General features: G+C 38.1%; 1 protein-coding gene across 3 annotated transcripts in view; it reads left to right on the top strand.

Moving 5' to 3' along the window:
* Positions 1–20,827, top strand: part of CSMD3 (CUB and Sushi multiple domains 3) — a 613,513-nt gene that overhangs the window by 216,425 nt on the left and 376,261 nt on the right. For all 3 annotated transcript variants that reach the window (XM_010404839.4, XM_010404843.4, XM_010404841.4), the window contains exon 6: positions 5,880–5,992. In XM_010404839.4, the coding sequence (XP_010403141.2) occupies positions 5,880–5,992 (113 nt within the window). The remainder of the gene's footprint in view (positions 1–5,879; positions 5,993–20,827) is intronic.

Genomic DNA, 20,827 nt, shown 5'->3' with positions numbered 1-20,827 from the left:
TGTGTTAGAATTTTGAGGGCAAATGAAATAATAATTGACTTCACTGGATCAGAATTAGCCTAAAGCAGATTTTTTTTTTTTTTTTAATTACTACCTAAATAATGTATAAAGGAAGGGAAAGGAGGCATGCTGTTGTAATGAAGTGCAAGAAGAATGAAATTTTGATTCTCAAAAATGTTAGTCCCCTATTGTTGGGGTCCCTCCCCCTGCCATGGAGCCCTGGGAGAGGGGCCCTGGGGGGAGACACGGGGTTTCCCTGCCCCTGCTCAGTCTCATTTCCCATTGGTTGGTTTGTGTTCCCTGGTGTGGCCAAGGACCCTCGGTCCCGTGACTGGGGAGTTCCTGAGCAGAGCCCCGGCCATGCGGCTGGAGAAATAAACATCTCTGAAACATCTACCACGAATCTGTCCATATATACTTTGTTTCCACGGGACTCCTGGTTTGAAATATGCTTGTTGCAGTAATCCCCGCTGCAACAAACTGGTGGAGGAATGCCGGCAAGACACCGATCCCTGAGGAAGATTCGTGAGTAAAATAACCACTCTAGACCTCTCTCTTCTCATCTTGGTTTGGATATTCTCTCTGGACTATGGAAGAATCGTGGGAAATGGGGCTCTCTGAGCCACAGAAAGAAATGTACCTAGAAGTTAAAGGAATCCTTGAACAACAAAACAAGAAAGTAATGGAACCGGGAGATCTAGAACTTTTTTTTAACTGGCTTTTCAAAAATTTCTCCTATATTTCTCGAGACTTACTTTTTGATATCGAACCTCCTGGATCTTGTCAGGGGTGTTTTTGGGACGAGATCTTGTGGGAGATGAAAGATCAAACAGAACATGCTATGATTGAACCCTTGCGTGGATCCCTCGTGGTCAGTGAAGCTATTCAGGAGCATTTATATGGTCCTATTACCCCTAAAGCAAAGGATGGCCATATCCCCCGCGGCGAGGCCGCGTGGCCGCCATCCCCGGGAGCAACATGACTGCAGCCCGTGCCACAATGGAGGTGCCTGCCGCTGGGATGCGCCGGCCCCCTCGGGAGCGGCCGCGCCTTATGGCGGACCCCATCCCTGTCTTTCGGGGTCCCCTGCCACACGGCCACGAGTGAGGGAGCGATTGCCGCAGGCGCCGCGGGGTTGCCGTTGGCCACGAGCAGCCAGGAACCAGGCATTCGGCGTGGCAGGCTGCTCTGAGCGGACTGGCTCGGAGAGCCCCTGTGGATGTGAGAAGCGGCGGTCTCCACAGCGACATGAGAAGCCGCACAGCGCAGCGCTGAGCCGAAACGGGGCCGCACTCAAAGCAGCGTGGAGTTGGCCGAGCGGAACCGCTCACAGGGCACGGAGCCAGCGGCGATGGCAACGCGGGCCGCACAGAGCCCAGACACGCGCCGGCAGCAGCGCCGCTCGGAGAGCGCGGAGCAGCCGCAACGCGGGGGGCCCGGCCGAGACGTCAGAGTCGGCGAGGCGGTGGCCACGCAGGACAAGCAGCCACGACGAACACGCAAGCATGTGATAGGAGGAGTTGTAGCAACTAAAATCACAGGAACTGTGAAATGGTACAGTGTAAAAAACAACTATGGATTTATAACACGAGATGATACAGGGGAAGATCTATTAATCCATAGAAACTGCCCATTTAAAGGAATAACCCTAAAAATTACCTGCAAAGTGTAGGAGATGGAGAAGTTGTACAATTTGATATAGTGCAAGGAAAGAAGGGTTTACAAGCAGCAAATGTTACTGGGCCTGGGGGTATTCCCGTCAAAGGCAGCCGTTATGCACAAAATTATAAACAATATCCATCCCAGCAATTTCCCTACCCACAACCTACTTCCCCCTTTTATCCTATACCCAATATGAACCCTTTCCTAAGTTTACCCTATCCCCAGTTTATTCCTAATCCATTTTTCACCCCATGGCTTCCCTATACAATTCCATTTCCCTACAATTCCTCTCCGATGCTGAGGGGGGCATGAAAAGAGGGAAGGAAGAAATTAAACCCTCTCCTGCCTCAGTTTCCCCACAAAGCATGCCCGGAGAGTTCTGTCTCCCTTCTGTCAGCCCTATGTTGTTCCAGAGAATCTGTTTGGACATTTAAAGACACAGGAGGGTGGCTTGTTTTGTCTTGAAACTGTTCTTGTTATGTTTATCCAGTTGTTTTCATTCTCCTTTTATTAAAATAAAATGGGTGAGATGCTGGGGTCCCTCCCCCTGCCATGGAGCCCTGGGAGAGGGGCCCTGGGGGGAGACACGGGGTTTCCCTGCCCCTGGTCAGCCTCGTTCCCCATTGGTTGGTTTGTGTTCCTGGTGTGGCCAAGGACCCTCGGTCCCGTGACTGCGGAGTTCCGGAGCTGAGCCCCGGCCATGCGGCTGGAGAAATAAACATCTCTGAAACATCTACCACGAATCTGTCCATATATACTTCGTTTCCACGGGACTCCTGGTTTGAAATATGCTTGTTGCAGTAATCCCCGCTGCAACACCCTATTTCTTCCATAAACTGTGGTTTACACACAAAGCAAATAAAGTGCATAGATGGGAATTTCACTGGCATATCTACATGCACAGTCTTACACTTCTACAAATCCCTTGTTTAGCAACAAATGTGCATTGTTTCAGTAAGCGCTTCTTTTTTCAAATACATTTTGCAGTAGGTAAAAGTCAATGCTGTTGGCTACACATAATGGTAAGATACTTTAAATCTCTGGTTCACAGCCAAGATTCTCCATGAACATTTTTAAGAGTTTATGAAAGACAGCTGCAGAAGGGAAGCCTACTCGCTGTTGACTGAAGTTTACTATGCAGGATTCTGTGCAGCTTGAGAGTGAGCTACATCTTCTGAAATATAAAAGAGCATGAGACAGCTGCATTTCCTTTATGGAAGATAGAGTGTTTTACTTTGAATTTTAGGAAAATATTGTAGATGATGCAGCATAACTATGCTTGGAATAGCAGCTGACACAGAAGTAGGTTGGGCTGCCAGTGGGTCACTGTAATGGTGAACAGCTTTATAATTTGCTGAGAAGATAAACTGATATTAGAAAAGGGGCAGTTATATCAACAGAATAAATTTTGTCCACTAACAAATCTACTTTCTGGGGAGAATGCCATAGAAACAATGAACTGTAAAAAATCAGATTGTAGAAATTGTGAATTTAATTAGAGGTTAGCATAGATCTAAGGATAGATGTGTTAATAAATACCTAATTTGATAGGTAAAATAGATTTTTAGCTATTTTAGAAACAAAATTATTCTTTTACTGTGAGCTTATTTAAATGTCTAGGGTGACATTTTCTCATGCCTCGGAAAATAAACTCGCAATTTATTTTTCACATGGTTTTGTGATTATTAAAGAGAAACCTTCTTATAGGCATAATATATATGAGTCAAAATAGGTGTTAAGAAATGTGTTTTACAGCCTTATTTTATTACAATTGTTTAGTAAGACACCTTCCAGTAAAATGTTTATTCTAAAATATGCAAGCAGTGAAAGGTTGTTGCCTCTCTCTCTGTATTGCCTAACAATTATTTATAGAGTGAGAATTTAAACAAAAGAACTATTTCCTCTTGCGTCATTAGGTAATATTATTGTACAGAGAAATAGCTGTGCCAAAAAGGATACCTAAACCTCTACCTTCCAGAAAACAAGCCTCAAATTAAAGTATACTTCTTACATTTGCAACAAGAAATTTGTAGCAACTAAAGCCACTTTATGGCTGTTAGGAAGTGTGTTTCATTCTAAAATTCATCATGAAAATGCAGAAATATTTGATGTTTTCTAAATGAAAGGTGTAGACTTCTGCCTCTTACATTTTATACATATTCTAGATCAGTTCTGACTTTAATCGGTACAGAGCATTCACCACATCCTATTGCAATCTAATAGCACTGGGGGTTTTTTTTGTTTGTTTGCTTGGGTTTTTTGTTTAAATTCATCATCAGGATTGCTTGGATCTAGGATTTGAAGTCAATTTCATAAGCTTAAAAAATTTAGATTCCATGTGTCATTCAACCGAAATGAATTGGATAACTAATGTGTTTCCACAGTATAAAAACATTCTTTTGCAAGTATTTAAAGGAGTTTTAATAGACTGTGGTGTCAGTCGAGCCTTTTGTCATTTATATAAGTGCCTGAGGGAACAAGGGTGCTAGTACAGTTTCAGAAATTTGGAAAGTGATCTTAAACATGTTTTGTTTTGAGGTAGAGTGGGTGGGAAAAGATGAAAAGAACACTAACTCTAAACTGTTATTTCAGAAGTCTTCCTCACAGAATGGTACCTATACAAGCTTATTAGTTATTTATTTAAGTAAGGTTTGGGGTTTTATTCCACTTAAAAAATTCACTTCAGAATTACTTGATTTATTATGAATAGAGTTTTTCTCAAAATAAAATAGGAATCCTTGATGTCTGAACATAAAATGGCACAGTTGTTGGCTAGTATTTTATTTTAACTACAGGAAGAGTTCTTTTTATAACTAAATGGAAGGACTAAATGGTATGTTGACATCCTGAAGATGTGACTTATCTTTCTGGTTTTGGTGAGAAATAGATCTTGTATTATTGGCTTGATGGAAGATTTTTCTATCTAAACTTTATTCACCTTCTTTATAACATGGCATCTCATCTAAAAATAAAATAAAAAAAGAAAACCCCCACAAAAACCCCCAAACAAAAAAAGAACTTAAATTCAGACTTCCTTAATGAGCAAGTCAAGATGAAAGACTACTATAATTGGAGCAATATCCTGAAGCTAAAAACCAAACAGAAAACCAAAACAATAAAAAATCCAGGTAATTTTGTATACCGGGTCTAATGGCTCGTAGTTAGTTTTTTCATAGAAGCCCATAAGGTGCTGTAGTTTGGATTTGTGATTAAACCGGAGTTGATAGCCCAACTATATATTGGGTACTTCTGAGCCGTTGTTGCACAGCATCAAGACTTTATTTTCCCCCTCCTCTGTCCCCACAGTGAGTAGACCAGGCATAGGCAGGATACTGGGAAGGAAAAAAAACTAGACAACAAACCCAGATTGACCAAAAGGATATTTCATGCCACGTAACTAATGGTAACCAATAAAAAAATTAGAGGGGCTGAAAGAGAGCTGCTAATCATTGCTTGGAGACCATTTTGATTGATCCATTTGTGGAATATGGTGAATGATTGCTTTTGTATCACTTCCTTTTTTCTCAACTCTTCACTTATTAAGCTGTCTTTTGAAGAGTCTTTCTTGCTTTTGCTCTTCCTGTTCTTTCCCCTTACGATTGCTGGGGGCAGGGAAGGGAGGGAGAGAGCAGCTGTGTGGTGCTTCGCTGCTAGCTGGGGTCAATCCACTAGAATTCCCTACTCTTCTAGTACATCTAATAACTAAATTTCAAATGCACACAAGTGATGGAATATTTCTTTCTTCTTTATACCCTGAATATAGAAAATTACTTACTCTTGAAAAGTAGATGTCTGTTTTATCATTTTAGATAGTAGTTTGCATTATCTAAGCTCTCTTCTTCCATATCTTGAATGTGAAAGTCACAGGGTACAAAACTTTCCCTGGTGCCCAGAGCAATGTTCTGTATAGCCCGTTATCTGACCTGTATAGACACAAATTCTTTCTATCCTGAGTACCATGTACTTCCATCCTGACAGTGCTGTGCCTGACCAATAACATGATTGTGTAGTTTCTAGCTTAGCACTGATTTGTATCCCATCACTTGGTCAGGCATAGTGTACAATTTTGTCTGTTCATGCTTGTTAGAATGCTACTAATTGATAAATAAAAAGCCCCACAGAGGGCATGTCAGTGAACGTTATGTTGAATATAAAAGTTTTCCTGATAATTTTGAAATCTTTTATTAATATCTTTTTATTTATTTGTTTTAATTCAGGCTCTCTGGAATGAATATACCTCCTCCAGTTATAAGCAACAAAAACTGGCTCAGACTACATTTTGTAACAGACAGCAACCACCGATACCGTGGATTTAGTGCTCACTACCAAGGTACATTTAAAGAAATACATTATTAGTTGTGGCTGTATTTGCTAGGAAAAATAGTGCCTGAAGTTGTAGGAAAAGGGAAGGGCCACTTAAAAAAAGCCCTTATAAGTATAGCCTGTTTTTCAACTTGCTATATCAAATTACAGTACATTAGATTATGGGCAGTGTATTATCTAGTGTATCTAAATTCAGTTACCAAAAAAAATTGCAGGAGATATCTGCTTTACTTGAACCTGCACAAGTACTTAGCACAGGTCCTAATATTCTGAAAGATACTGGTTAACAGTAACAGAAATAATGTCTTTATCATTAAATTATGGAATTGAATCTATAGTTGTATTAGTCATGTTTGTAAAGCAGTGAGTAAGTTTCTGTTTACTAATGTAGCATTTAATCTCTTTTACTTTTTACTATGTTTTGGAAGGCTTTGCGTTATTAAGGGTTTAATTAACCAGAAAGATTCTTACACACTGTTTTTATGAGCAAGCATTTATTTTGAGTAAGAGTAAAAGCATCTGAAGCATAATTTTGGGAATGTCACTGTTTGGAACAAGGTCCTTCTGATGATGAAGTGCCAATGAAAACTGAATGTCATTAGTGTATGGTAATACTGTAAATAATATTTTTCAATATCCACAGTGTATCAATGGATCTTCAGGGAACAGTAATCCTTTTTTGTGTTTTGTGCTTTTTCCATTTATCTGATGAAAAAACTAATCATGGCATTCCTATCAAGATTTAATTCAGGAATTTCTTTTGCAGTTTCTTATAGAAAATTTAGCATAGGAAGAGATTACTTACATAAAATTTTGTAGAATCTGATAAAATTAGTCAAGTAATGTAAAAATTGCAATTAAGAAAAGCCTATGACTAATGTTTTTAAGTTGATCTTTGATAACAGCAAATTTTACAACTCTGTGTTGTAAAATGCCTCAGATAGCATATTCCATACAAGAACAGAAAAAATTGATTACTATTTTCAGCAAGTAATGTATATCTTGATTTGGACTTCCTGAGTTTATAGGTGTTCTTGAATGTGTATTCTGAGTGAATTTACATGAAAGAAAATTTCTTACTGTAGCTTCAGGGCTGCTATAATGATTTATAAAAAGCACTGACTCATTTTTTGCATGATATTTTTCATACCACATATGATAAACCACACTCTTTAATAGGAAGCTGCTAGCTTATGGAACTGTTAAAAAGATAGAAAGTAGGACTTCTCTCTATTGAATCTACCCCACATTTGAGAAACCATGTGATAACTATTTTGGTGGTTTAAGTGAAGTAATTTGGAGTATTGAACTGTTTCCTTTGAACTAGTGAGAAAAGAAGAACAAACCGTGTCTCATGGTACACATACATGCATTTCTGCCAAAAATGTGAGGTAATAGCTAATGAAAGGGAACAGGCTTATGTTTACTTTCAAAAATATGTTTTATGCAGGACACATAAAATATGTGAGTTGGTAGGTGTAGGAGATTTGAATATGCTGTGTGTCTTCTAGTTTTCTTTACTGCCTAATAATGTAGTGACTAAGTAATGGGGTTTTTACTATATTTGTTTGCTCATTTAATTTTTAATGGTGTATTGCTGAAGGTATGTTAAACTGTACTCAACACTAAGCTGTCAAATGCTACAGTAACCCACCATACCTAAAATGAAGAAAATGTCTTCTGCAACTCTAAAATAAATGTAGGGAGTAAAAAAATTCAGCATGTAAAGGAATTAAATGTGCATACTCAAGCCTATATGATCAATAAAAAATAACCTTGATAGTAGAAAAATAGTAAAAATACATGGTCAGATAATAGGGGATGAGTAGTTTCTGGTAGGTTAATGGTAGACTAAAGGAGAGAGCATGAAGAAATTAAATAAATATTATAGAATTGTAGAATGGTTTAGGTTGAAAGGGACCTTAAAGATCATCTAGTTCCACCCTCTGTGCCATGACCAGGGAACCTTCCACTAGACCAGGTTGCTCAAACCCTGCCATGAACACTTCTATGGATGGGATATATTAAAAACCTTTCATACATTTAGAAAATAAACAAAAATATATGACACAAATTTTTCAGTTTTTTGAGAACTGTAACTGTCACTGTTATCCCCAGAGAATGGCAAAATCATGACATGAATCCAGGTCAGATGATATGGCCGATGCAACCTTGTTTAATCACCCATACCTTTTATAGCATGGTTTGCAAAAGAGAAATTACATGATTGGCCTATTGGCCCACCACCTCTCAAGGTGATAGATTGAGCAGTAAGACACCCATTTCCAAATATTATTCTTAGAGAAGGAAAATAATTTTCACAGTTCTCAAAACAACTTGCAGGTGTAGAAATGGTTTATAGTCTCTTGAACTGTTGTCCATCCAGTTCGCATGAGAACAAAAGCTTTCACAGAGAAGCTGTGAGAAGCTGGATTTCTCTAACTGCTCTCTCATGAGAAAGAAAAGTTTCACAGGAAAATTCCTCTGCTCCTGCCTTTTAGCATCCACATGTAACCTTATTCTTTTTCAGTTAGAGATAACATTAAGCCTTTTTGTAATGACAATTTTCAAACTTTAATTTCACTGATGTTCTGACATGAGTTTTCTGAAAACCAGATGACTGAATAAAAATTTTAAAAGTGTTGCACAAAGCCATGTAGTACAAGTGCTTGTTTTTCTTTTCAAGAGTTTATTTCTGCATTACTTTTGAGAGGGCATCTGTTAATTCTTTCAATAGCTTGTATTATCAGAGTGCTACATAGTAATAACTGTGTTAAAATCTTGCTCCTTCCCCTGCTTAATTAATGTAGATTGTCTGTAGCTTCTTTCTGAGTTTCCTCTTTGAAACATAATATTTGCTACATAGTACCACTATGACCAGAATTATTAATTTCTTAGTACTTCCTCTAGTTTTATTTTCTTTAGCCCATTGTTACATATTTTGAAGGACCTGGACTCCAAATTCTGAACTTCAGAATACTGCATAATTTTAGTCTGTCATTGTGTGGCACTTTTCAGCTAATCACTCCCTTGGCTTACTGATTTTGTTTGCACAAATGTGCATTTTGTGCTAGTGTATTTGGGTGACGGTTTAACCCTGAGTAGAAATGAAGCCCTCTCACCACCACCCATTCACTCCATCCTCACAGTACAACAGGGCAGAAAATAGGAAGAACAAGAGTGAAAAGTTTCATGGTTGAAATGAAGATGTGGCAAATCACTCATCAGCTACTCTCCTGGACAAAATGTCCTTATTTACTCTCCTCTTTGGACAGCTTATCTTCATTCCAAATACTTCCCCTTCCTCTATTCCACTACAGATTACCCTTTGTCTCTTTGGTGAGGTAGCCAGTGCAGGAGGTTCAGGTCAAAGTGTAAGAGTTAATTTCTGCTACTCCTCATTTCTCACTCTTTTCCTCTGCCATTTCTTCCCTCTTACTCATTTCTTCTGCCTTGATGTACATTGACCATGGGCCATAGCCTCTTAGTGGAAGAACCTGCTCCAGTGTGAGTTACCCATGGATTCCAATCCCTTTGAGGGTATTACTAGCTCTGGAATGGAGCACTCATTCTCTGACCTTGTTCATTTCCCTCAGTGTTTATTGCCTTATCTTATATACATCTTCATAGAGTTGTCACAAATTCTACTGATGGACTCTGTTTTGTCCTGTGGTGGGTCCATTTTGGAGCCAGATGTGGCCAGTTGTGACTAGCATGGGACAGCTCAATGCCTCCTGAATGCAGAGGTCACATGTTCAGCCCTACACCCCTCTGCTACCAAATCCCTGGCCTTTATACTAATTATAGTCTTATTCCCTTCTGTTCTCTTGATTTTATGAAAACTGGGTTTTAAGATTCTTTTTCATAAGGCAGCCTCGCATGGCCGAGCTTCAGTGTAATACCTAAAGCTATTTTGGCCTAGACATTTGAAAAGAATAAAAGTGATGCACTGGAAAATCAAAATACAGTTGCATATGGAAAAAAAAACCCCACAGCAACAAAAAAATAGAAAACCTAGGGTATTATGTAATTTTTTGTAAACAGACTTTTAATGTAATTAAATATATTTTCCTAATTTTCTGTTTAAGACCTTGCAAACAGGCAAAGAACTTTAAAGCATTTAAAAATTTTTTTAATTGGCTTATACAGAAAAAATGAAATCTGCTGAGGTAGATGAAACTGTGGAAAGATCTCAGTTTCTCTCAGTACATAGTCATGTGAGTTATGTGTATTACTTTCTTTAATAGGCAATTTTATTAATGAAAGGTATTAATTTATACAATATTTAAAAGACATTGGTAAACAATAACCAATAGAAGAGAAATTTCAATAAGAAATTTCAATTAGAGGAGAATCAAAATGTTTCCCTACCTAGGTTGTGGTGTCATAACCCACTTATTCTTGCTTGCCTGGTCATCTGTGTTTCAGCACTTCTTTCTATTCACTGAGAGTTCCTTGTCTTGATGTTTTCTCTTCTTGTTGCTTTGTTGAAACTCCCTTTGAATCAGAAACTGTTGGCTGAAGTAGAACAAAAGCTTCTTTGGATCTTTTTGAAGCAGCTCCTTCCTTGGCACCAGTAATCCTCTTTTCCTGTTTCTAAAATTAGTTGTGCTTTTATACTCCTTCCATTTGCAGTTCCTTTTGGTTGCTGCTTTCTGTTGGTTACTTTTTGTACTCTTATCATTTATGTATGAATCTATAATATTATCTAAGTGGACAGAGGGGTTAAGTTAGCTTCCCAGCATCTGGTCTTACTGAATGGCATACACAAACTTCAATCTTCTTTATATCAAGCAAACCCAGATTCAGAAAAGGCTTTCAGAAAAAGAAAAAAATCTTCATTTTCTGATAGGCATTACTTTAAGCATCTATAACTTTTCTTTTTAGATTCAGCATCCTTTTCCTCTCACTCTCTACCTTCGTCCTCCCTTAAAGCTCTGGAAGGTTTCAACAGTAGCCCTACAATTTCTATTCATTTCACTTGCGAAATCCATTTCTTAACTGATTTTGTTTCCTTCCCCTGTTTGTTTACCTCTGTTTAAGACATGTGCAAACTCATGTTTCCACTTTGAGCAAAATAGTATCAAATATGTAAACTGAGTGCAAAACACATTTGCCATCCATTAACAATCTTTGCTTATACGAAAATACAGATGAAGCTATGAAATATATCCATGAACTTTTCAAGATAGAATAAAATTTAGTTGTCCTGCTCATATGCAAATAGTTAATCTCCTTCATACTTGACAACCAACTATGTGGAGCTGAGGTTGGATAAATGTGAGAACCTTGAATGTGGGATGAAATATGAAGAAAAAGATATTGAAAATTTCTTCTTGCTCTGCTTGATTTTCTATTGTTACTTTGTTTTTCCTTCTGTCACTTTTTTTATGAATAGAAATGTATCTTCATTCATAAATTATTTATGGAGTTATCTTTTCTTAAATTTTTTAGTTTGCTTTGCTTTCAGACAGAATGTAAAGCAATTGCCAATCAGGTAAAGAACAATAGTACTAAGCTGCCTTACAACATCATGGCTAGACTTGCGAGAAGGGGAAAACTGTCTATCACTTTTTCACAACATTTGAAAATTAAATCTGATTTTGTCATTCATTCCTTATTTCAAAAGCTATTGCAACAAACAGTATACTGTACTAGTGCTGAAAGACCAGCAGTTGTAACAGAGACATAGGTAAGATTTTTGTTTAGACATCTATAGGTGTCTATATACAGATTAAAGCTGGAGAGCTGTGAAGCACTGTACCTGTATATCTGTGCACTGATGGATCACTGAAATCACCCAGGGTACCCAAGATATTTCTGTGGCAGAAGTGCAGAAGCTCTTTGGCAGACAAGCCAAGGTGTTACCAAGACATATGTTATGACGTTACAAAATTTCTGCAACTCAAATTATGTATGGGTAACTGAGCTTTCTCGATACCTTGCTAATCCTGCCAGTGTGGGTTGCAGAGTGATTCAGCTGACCACATGGTAGGTGTTGGGTAGAGGTGCTCTAGAGTAGAAGAGACATCTACATGGTGTTGGCAAGTTAGAACTTACAGATCACATGGTGTGTTTAGCATGTCTGACACCTAAACACTATGCAGATATTTGCTCCCAGCGAGACAGTAGAGAGACTCAGAAAAAAGGTAAAACTCATGGATTGGGATAAAGTCAATTTAACAGGACAGAAGAGGATGGGAAAGTAGTAATAATCACTAAAGAATATGCAAAACTAGTGATGCACAAAGCAACTCACCACCTGCCAGCCAATTTCCTTCCAGTCCCTGAGCACCTCCCAGACAAGTTCCCTCATCCCCTGTTTGGCATGATGCCATATGGTATGGAATAGTCCTTTGGCCAGTTGGGGTCAGCTCTCCCAGCTGTGTTCGTTTTCAGCTTCTTGTGCACCCTCAGCCTCATTGCTGTCAGAGCAGCATGAGAAGCTGAAAAGTCCTTGACTCATGGTGAGCCCTGCTCAGCAAGAACTAAAACATCAGTGTGTTATTCTCATCCTAAATCCAAAACATGGCACTATAACAGCAACTAAGAAGAAAATTCACTCTATCCTAGCAAAAACCAGGACACCATGCAATTCTGGCATAGAAACTGAAAGACAGGAAGGAAGAAACAGCATATAGGCACCTGTTATATCCTGTCTTAGATGTGTGCTTTAAAATTAATTAAAACACTACATTCCACTGACTACAATGACTAGATTTCCATTTATTGTAATAGTTTGTATGCATAGTACAATTACAGACACACTGATGTAGATATTAATCTCAGTTTACATTTACTACTCACTTACTGAAATGGTTTTTTAATACCAGAATATTCAAGGGCTTGAGATTCCGTAGGAGAAAGAAAGGTACTCATCACTTGAGTCACATTTGTAGAGGTCTGCTACTTAGAAAAGGGATGTATTTTCTGCTTAGGCCAGTGAAAATAAGTTGCTGCTTTCACTGATATTATATTTGACAGATGACAGATTTTTACTTTTTTTTTTTTTTAAGACAGATACTTAGTTATCAGAGTTGTGAATCTGTGACTTTTAAGACCTTGAACTTATTTTGTCAAAACAGCCCAGATGGCTACCTGATTCTGCAGTGGAGAGAGGAGAGAGGAATCCTCTCTTCATAGACTGAAATTACCAGAGTTTCTCAGAAGTTTGTTTTTTTTATTCACCTCCAGGCATAACAAGAGCTTAAATTGCATACATTGTCACATTAGTAAATGTTTTTAGTGGATTCTCATACTCCTGGGTCTGTCAGCTACACTTTATCTCATACTGAGATATATTTTCTAAACACATTATTTTTCACCTTTTTACCCTTCAGATGTCTTTTATTCACAACTATACACCCACACAATTACAGTGCACAGAATGACATTGATTTTGTTGTAGTCAAGTTGTAGAGGAGAAAAAATGTTGCATTTTGTTGACCATCCCCAAATTTAAACAACTTATTTTTAGAATTCTCACAATGATAGGTTTTAATAACACAACTATTGGCAGTTAGTTCTGATACTGTGTATGGATCCAGAGAGATCTAATTTTAAAATTTTAATTCAACTTTTTTATTTCAAGTTAGATCATATTTCATTTTAAAAAAGTCAGTAGAACTAACGTTAAATATTAAGACATGATAGTCTGTGCTAATGTTTAATTTATAGATTATGTATATATATATTTTATACATCTACTGAAAATATTTCATCTAAGAAAATCCACCAAAATTCAAGGAAAATTAACTAGGAAAATAAATTTTCTATGGCAGTTGAAATCTTCTATTAATAGTACATAAACTCTAGAGTGTATAGGAACTTCAAAATACTTCATTTTTATAAGGTCAAATCATTAATTTGTTAACCTACACATCTGTATGCTTCATAGCTACCAAACAGCTTAATATGTTAATCTGTTCTTAATATGACAATCTGTTCATGTCAGAATGACAAAACAACTGAAAGAAAGACCTGGAATAAAACACTTGTTCACATTCAGAATATTTAGTGGTATTAAGATTAAATGTTGGAACATTTTGTTTCCTCTTGGAAAATTGTTGACATGGAAATGTTCTCATAATATACTTGGGCTTTTTTATTAAATTATTTGTATTTTACTGCTGTGAAAATCCTTTCACAATAATTGAATGCAATTAGCCATTCAAGTTAGATTATTAATAGTTTTGACCATTATAAAGTTTACTGTACATTAAAGGAAACAAACCTGATGTGGTCTAACTTTAGAAAGTAGATTTTAAATGTTAAAACTAATAGTGTCACTGACATCAGATGCATTGGATTTATTGCTGCCGGAAGATTTATTCCCATTTCCTTCTCTCCCTCTTCCCTCACTCAGCATTTTCAACTTTTTTTTTAGTTCTAGGAGGTAATTTTACATTTCAGAGGGGTGATTTTCTACCATTAGAAAACACAAGGAAAGAAATAATTTTGGTAAGAAAACAACAGGCAGAGGAAGAGAACTAGATAATGAAGTAACTAAATATGGCAGTTTTTGTCTACCCTCACACTCAAATTTTCCCATGTACTTTCTAATCAACCTGCATAAATTATTATGCAGAAATATATTTTCTTTCTGTCTATCTTTATTCTCTTTAACTGAAATTGGGAATTGTTCATTATTTAGTTACTGAGAACACTTGCATTTGTGAGAGAAAGCATATCCTCATGGCCTTGAGGTTATAAACGCAGAGTAGTTATTTAATTTTAATTTTAACGTTAATTTTATGAACTGGCTAGGTATATGTTCAGGCATAAAATATGTGAAATACAGCTGCTGTGGTCTTTAAATGTTTCTCCCTGGTCTATTATTTGTAAAAACTAACCACACCATATGCATGAAGACTGAATAACATGCTGGATAACCTCCTGCCTAAAGATAGGAAAGTTATTATTTTTATAATAGAAAAAATAAATCCAAAATTCTGCTTTGGAATATGAATATGCAAGTGACCCATGCAAGATGTTGTGTCAGAAGTTATTTCTTAGTGTTAAATGAGATGATACCGTTTTTACTCATTCCCAGTATAGATAAGGTTCGGGACGTTTGGCATTACTCTTTAAAATTAAGTCCAAGATTATCTAATTTGAGAAGTAAAAATACCTTTTGCAAAGTATCCCCCAGTAAATAAGGAGTCAAGTCTATTTAATGAAAAGTTAATCTTCTAATGATTCTTCAAGTAAGAAATATTAAATTTTCTGAACTACCTTTTTAATTCCCAGTTACACTTTCTCCACTTTAGTTCCAGTGAATGGATCTCTTTATACTTTAAAACATTGATTGCTTTATTTGTGTACTGTATCAGTAGCAGTATGAGAAAGCTGAAAGAATTTTTTTTTTTCCCCATTCACAAGCACCAGGAAATGATTAAAAATATATCTCTGTTCAACAAAAGGTTTTCACTTAAATGCAGCTGAGGCAATACACCTTGCATACTAGGGAATATTATTCTGTGGAATTTGTTAATGTGCAAAATCACTAATTAGTACCAAAGAGATTCTCAGTTATGTAATTTCTTTAGATCTTTATTATGGGAAATTTCAGTACCATTCATATTTAAAAGAAAACTTCATAAAAGTGCCCTGAGAACCATGGTGTTCAAACCTTCAAAGTCTGTCTGAAAATTGTCAGAGCAAACGTAGAATAGCAGTGTGAATACTGAAGTGTTTCTAGCATTGATATATGTTGTATTGTGAGTTTCTTTCTAATGTACTTACTTGCTTTGTTTTATAGATGTCAAAATGCATTTTTTTTTTTGTCTGGATCCAGTCAATATGAACATTGAATGAAATTTTCTGAATATGTAGAAGAAACACAGAGAGGAAAGTAAAGTAGTTAGAGTGGAGAGCGAGGGATTGTGAGAGAAGGATTTAGCTGACAAGATGGGCAGTAATAAGGAGATTGAACCTGGAGAGATTCTCTTGAATAATTCTGACTTCTTGTATGATACATACCCCGGTTGGAATCTAGTCTGTGCTAGTTGGATTGAACAGTCAGCCAGGACAAATTTCTTTCCCAGGCTGAACAGTCTGAATTCTCTCAGCTTTCCTGCATAGGAGAGGTGCTCCATCCATCTATTTATCTTCACGGCCCTGCTCTGGACCTTCTGTAACAGGTCTATGTTCTTCCTGTGTTGACGCCTCCAGATCTGGACTCAGCACTCCAGATGGGATCTCACAAGGGCAGAGAAGAGGAGCAAAATTGCCTCCCTGGCCCTGCTGCCCACACTGCTTTTGATGCAGCCCTGGATACAACTGGCCTTCAGGGCTGCAAGAGCACATTGTTGGGTCATGTCCAGTCTCTCATGCATCAACACCGCCAGGTCCTTGGCAGAGCTGCTCTCAATCCATTCATCTTCCAGGCTGTATTGATGCCAGGGGTTGCCCTGAGCCCGGTACAGCACCTTGCACTTGGCCTTGTTCAATTTAACGACCTTCTCATAGGCCATTCCTCAGGCTTGTCCAGGTCTCTGTGAATGGTATCCTATCCCTCTGATGTGTCAGCCACAGCACTTTGCTTCTTGCAGTCTTCAAACTGGCTGAGGGTGCATTCAATGCCTCAGTTTATATCATTGATGAAGACGCTAAATAATACTGATCCCAATATGGACCCCCGAGGGAAACCACCTTTCCACAATGTCTGTCAGAACACTAAACTATTGACCATTACCCTCTGGACACAACTGAACAAGCAATTTGTCATCCATTGAACAGTTCACCCATAGAATCCATTTCTCTTCACTTTAGACAGAGGGGTGTTGTGAAGGATCCCATCCAAGGCTTTGCATAAGTCCAAATAGATGACATATGTGGCCCTTTGTTGATTGATGCAGTTGGTCCACCACTAGGTTGATTAGAGAGGACTTGCCCTTGGTGAAGCTGTGCTACTGCTCCAAATCACCTCCCTGTCATCCATGTGGCTTAGCACAGCTTCTAGGAGGATTCAGTTCGATGGTTTTCCCAGGCACAGAGGTGATGCTGACAAGTTCATAGTTCCCAGAATCCTCCTTTCTACCCTTTCTAAAGATAGGTAAAATGTTTCCCCTTTTCCAGTCACGTGGGACTTTGCCTGACTGCCATGACTTTTCAAGTATCATGGACAGTGGCTTGGCAATTACATCAGCAAATTCCCTCAGGAATCTGGGACGCAGCTCATCAGGTCCCATAGACTTCTTTATGTTCTGGAGGTCATGAACCTGAACTTCTCTGACAGTGTAAGGGACTTTGGTCTTCCAGTCCCTGTCTTGAAGTCCGTCCACATGAGGGGTGTGTGCCAGCGAAGACTGAGGCAAAAAAGATTGGAAATAAAATTATGAGATCTGTTGTTCATTTATATTGTCAGTAATATCAGCGAGCTCTTATGCTCTAATTTAGTCAGTATACTAAGAGCACTCCACAGTCCTCAGGTCCATACTTAGAATGCTTAAAAAGCACACCTTAGTGCTTTTCAACCTAAATATTAGGGAAAGAATAGAGGACAGCGCGAAAAACATGCTGCTGTATAAATCAACCTTCACCTTGACTCCAGCTGTTGCTCTGGCCTCTCAGTATTTCCAAAGAATAGAGCAAAGTTGAAGAAAGTTCAGAGAAAGCAAAGGTAGCAAACACATATCCATGTGTTTCTGATTGAAAGTGATTGATCTGTGTCGTAACCTGCAGTTCAAAAAATGAATATATCTGTGGGAGGAGGCGAGATACACAGACAGTAAAGTTATGAATCACCATTGGAAATATTTATTAGATCTCTTTTGGATGTCAGAGTTGAGGCACATACTTTATAGTGATTTACCCAAAGTTACCAGAATGTTACCAGTGGAATAGGGCACCAGGTCTTTTGAGCCCTAATCCAGGGCAGTTGGAAGCTAGGTAACACTAACCCTTCCACTTCTCACAAAGCTAGCTGAATTGCTTAGATAATGCTGGTTTAGTTTATAGTACTGCCTTGGTACACTATGATATATGAAAATATTTGTGAAGAGAATCTTTGACTTGAAGGACATATATTCAAATTAAATCAGGCTGACTCAAATTCTAAAGGGAAGAGGGATATTGACTTTGTGAAAGTAAAACAAACTGCTGCTTTTTGTATTTTTCTTCACCTGTGACTCCTTTTCCTTCTCAGTTAATAGTAAACTTGGGATTAAAAGCCATACCTTTTAATTCCTAATATATATGTCTAGTGTATATGTGTAACAGGCAGATAACGAACACAGATTTGTAATTGAAGATAAAAGAAGAAATGATTCTTCATTTGTTTGGTGGGTAGTTTGGCTTTTCATGAAAGATGTATAAGGCTTGCATGCTTAAATAAAATTTTTCCCTAGAAAGTTCTCAAACCTATATAATTTAAACAAATTAATGATAGAAACATTACAGTTTTGAAAGAAATTTCAATTATAATAAATTAACCATCTGTTTGTTGAAGCCATTGGAGCACACTCTTTTGATACTTAGAGCAAACCAGTCAGTAGTACTTAAGCCAAGAATCATTCAAATTCCCAGTGACTGTAGTGGGAAATTATGAATATTAACCAACCTGAAAGAAATTGACAGAATCACAGAATGGATATCATAGAATCATGGAGTCATAGAATGGTTTGGGTTTGAAGGGACCTTAAAGCTCATCTTGTTTCAAACTCCTGTCATGGGCAGAGACACCTTTCATTAGACCAGGTTGCTCAGAGCCCCATCCAGCTTGGCCATAGTAATGTTGGAAGCGACTACAGTGGAGTCATCTGGCCCAACTCCCTGCACAAGCAAGATCATCCTAGAGCACATTGCAGAGGATTGTGTCCAGATGGTTCTTGAATATCATATATTCATCCTTATACCACTTATGGAGGCTATCACAGTCATTTTTGTGTGCATAATTAATATTTCAATATCCCATGGTCTTTGTACAGAGGCAAAATGTCTCTTTTTTTACTCTGTACTCACTTTTCCTAGAATTAATGTGATGTGGGGTTTTATTTGTTTATTTGTTTGGTTTTGAGGGGGTTTTAATTTATTATTTCCTCAGGGAACAAATTTACTGCTGAAAACTCTCATTCACTGCTATCCAGCAACTTTTTCTTACGTGAAAGAAGTTACTTTGGAACTCTGTAGAATCTCTAAGAAACTCTCACCTCTGTAGAGATAGTCATACCATTTAATTTAGGTAAAGTAAATATCAAGCAATGACCATAAAACTGCTGACAGTTGTGAAAGTGGCTAAATTCTAAGATGCCTTTCAACCTCAACCATTCTGATGAAGTCTGAAATGTTCAGATATGGTGAGAAACCAGCTGTCTCAAAATTTGACATTTTTTAGTTCTATCATCCAAGAAGTGTAAGAAGTATCCAAAACCTGCTGCTGTTTCTGAAAAATCACAGAATCACAGAATTGTAAGGGTTGGAAGGGACCTCTGGAGATCATCCAGTCCAACCCTTCTGCCAAGGCAGGGTCACTTAGAGCAGGTTACCCAGGCGAATGTCCAGGTGGGTTTTGTGCGTCTCCAGATGCAGGCTCCCTGGGCAGCCTGTTCCAGTGCTCTTCCACCCTCAGTGTAAAGTTCTTCCTCCTGTTGAGGTGAAACTTCTTGTGTTTAAGTTTATGGCCATTGGTCCTTGTCCTTTCACTGGGTACCACTGAAAAGAGTCTGGCACCAACTTCTTGACACCTGCCTTTGAGATGTTTATATGTATTGATGAGATTCCCTCTCAGTCTTCTCTAAACTAAACAGTTCCAGGTCCTGCAGTTGCTCCTAATAAGAGAAATGCTCCAGACCCCTCATCCTCTTTTTTGCCATCCACTGCACCCTCTTCAGTAGCTCCTTGTCTTTCCTGTACTGAGGAGCCCAGAACTGCGCACAGCACTCCAGATATAGCTGCACTAGGGCCGAGTAGAAGGGGAGGATCACCTCCCTTGATCTGCTAATCACACTCTTCCTGTTGAATGGCAGCACAGCCTTCAGGTGTATCAGTCACTCCCCCCAGTTTCATATCATCAGCAAACTTGCTGAGGGTGCATTCAATTCCTTCATCCAGGTCATTGATAAACAAGTTGCATAAGATTGGACCCAGTACTGATCCCTGGGGATCATCACTGAGTACAGGCCTCCAACTGGATTCTACTCTTCTGATCACAACCCTCTGAGCTCTGCCATTCAGCCTATTCTTGATCCACCTCACTGCCCATTTATCTAACACACATTTCGTGAGTTTACCGACTAGGATGTTACATAAGACAGTGTCAAATTACCCTGTTTTTAGATATGCCAGTGTATCATTTTCTTGTGGAAGTTGTCTTTGTGAGCATTTCTCTGGGCAACATAAAGGTGAAGAAAGGTGCAGTAACTGAGCTATTTTGGATATTAGGAACCATTTTGGCTATTGAACAAGAACATTATCATTGTTATCATTGTATCGCAGTGCAAAATTGCCTGAAATGCTCACTAAGGCAATGCATATGTAATTCTTACAATGATTTTGAAATTTTAGTGTGTAAGCATTTACCTTAGGACATCTTGAAATTGTTGGCCAATGGATCACTGGGGTCATCTCACAGGGAAGATTTTCCTCAGGCGAAGCTCTTGTTTTGCACTGGATGCCAATTCATAGCTTAAAAGTTCACTAACTGCCCACTTGATGCTGACAGCACACAGTGTTCAGCAGGTAATAGCTTTATCTCTGTAAACTCTAGGTGGATTTTGAATCGGTTTTTATACCAAAGAAACATTCTTCCTTGCCAGAGAATTGTTTTCATCCCACTTAGGACCTGACCTTTCTTTAAAAGTATTATTTTTCAGTCTGTCCTGACCTTTTAGATAAAACCAAA

Source organism: Corvus cornix, chromosome 2 (assembly GCF_000738735.6).
Source record: "Corvus cornix cornix isolate S_Up_H32 chromosome 2, ASM73873v5, whole genome shotgun sequence".
Taxonomy (NCBI): domain Eukaryota; kingdom Metazoa; phylum Chordata; class Aves; order Passeriformes; family Corvidae; genus Corvus; species Corvus cornix.
This window is presented reverse-complemented; position numbering and strand designations above follow the sequence as displayed.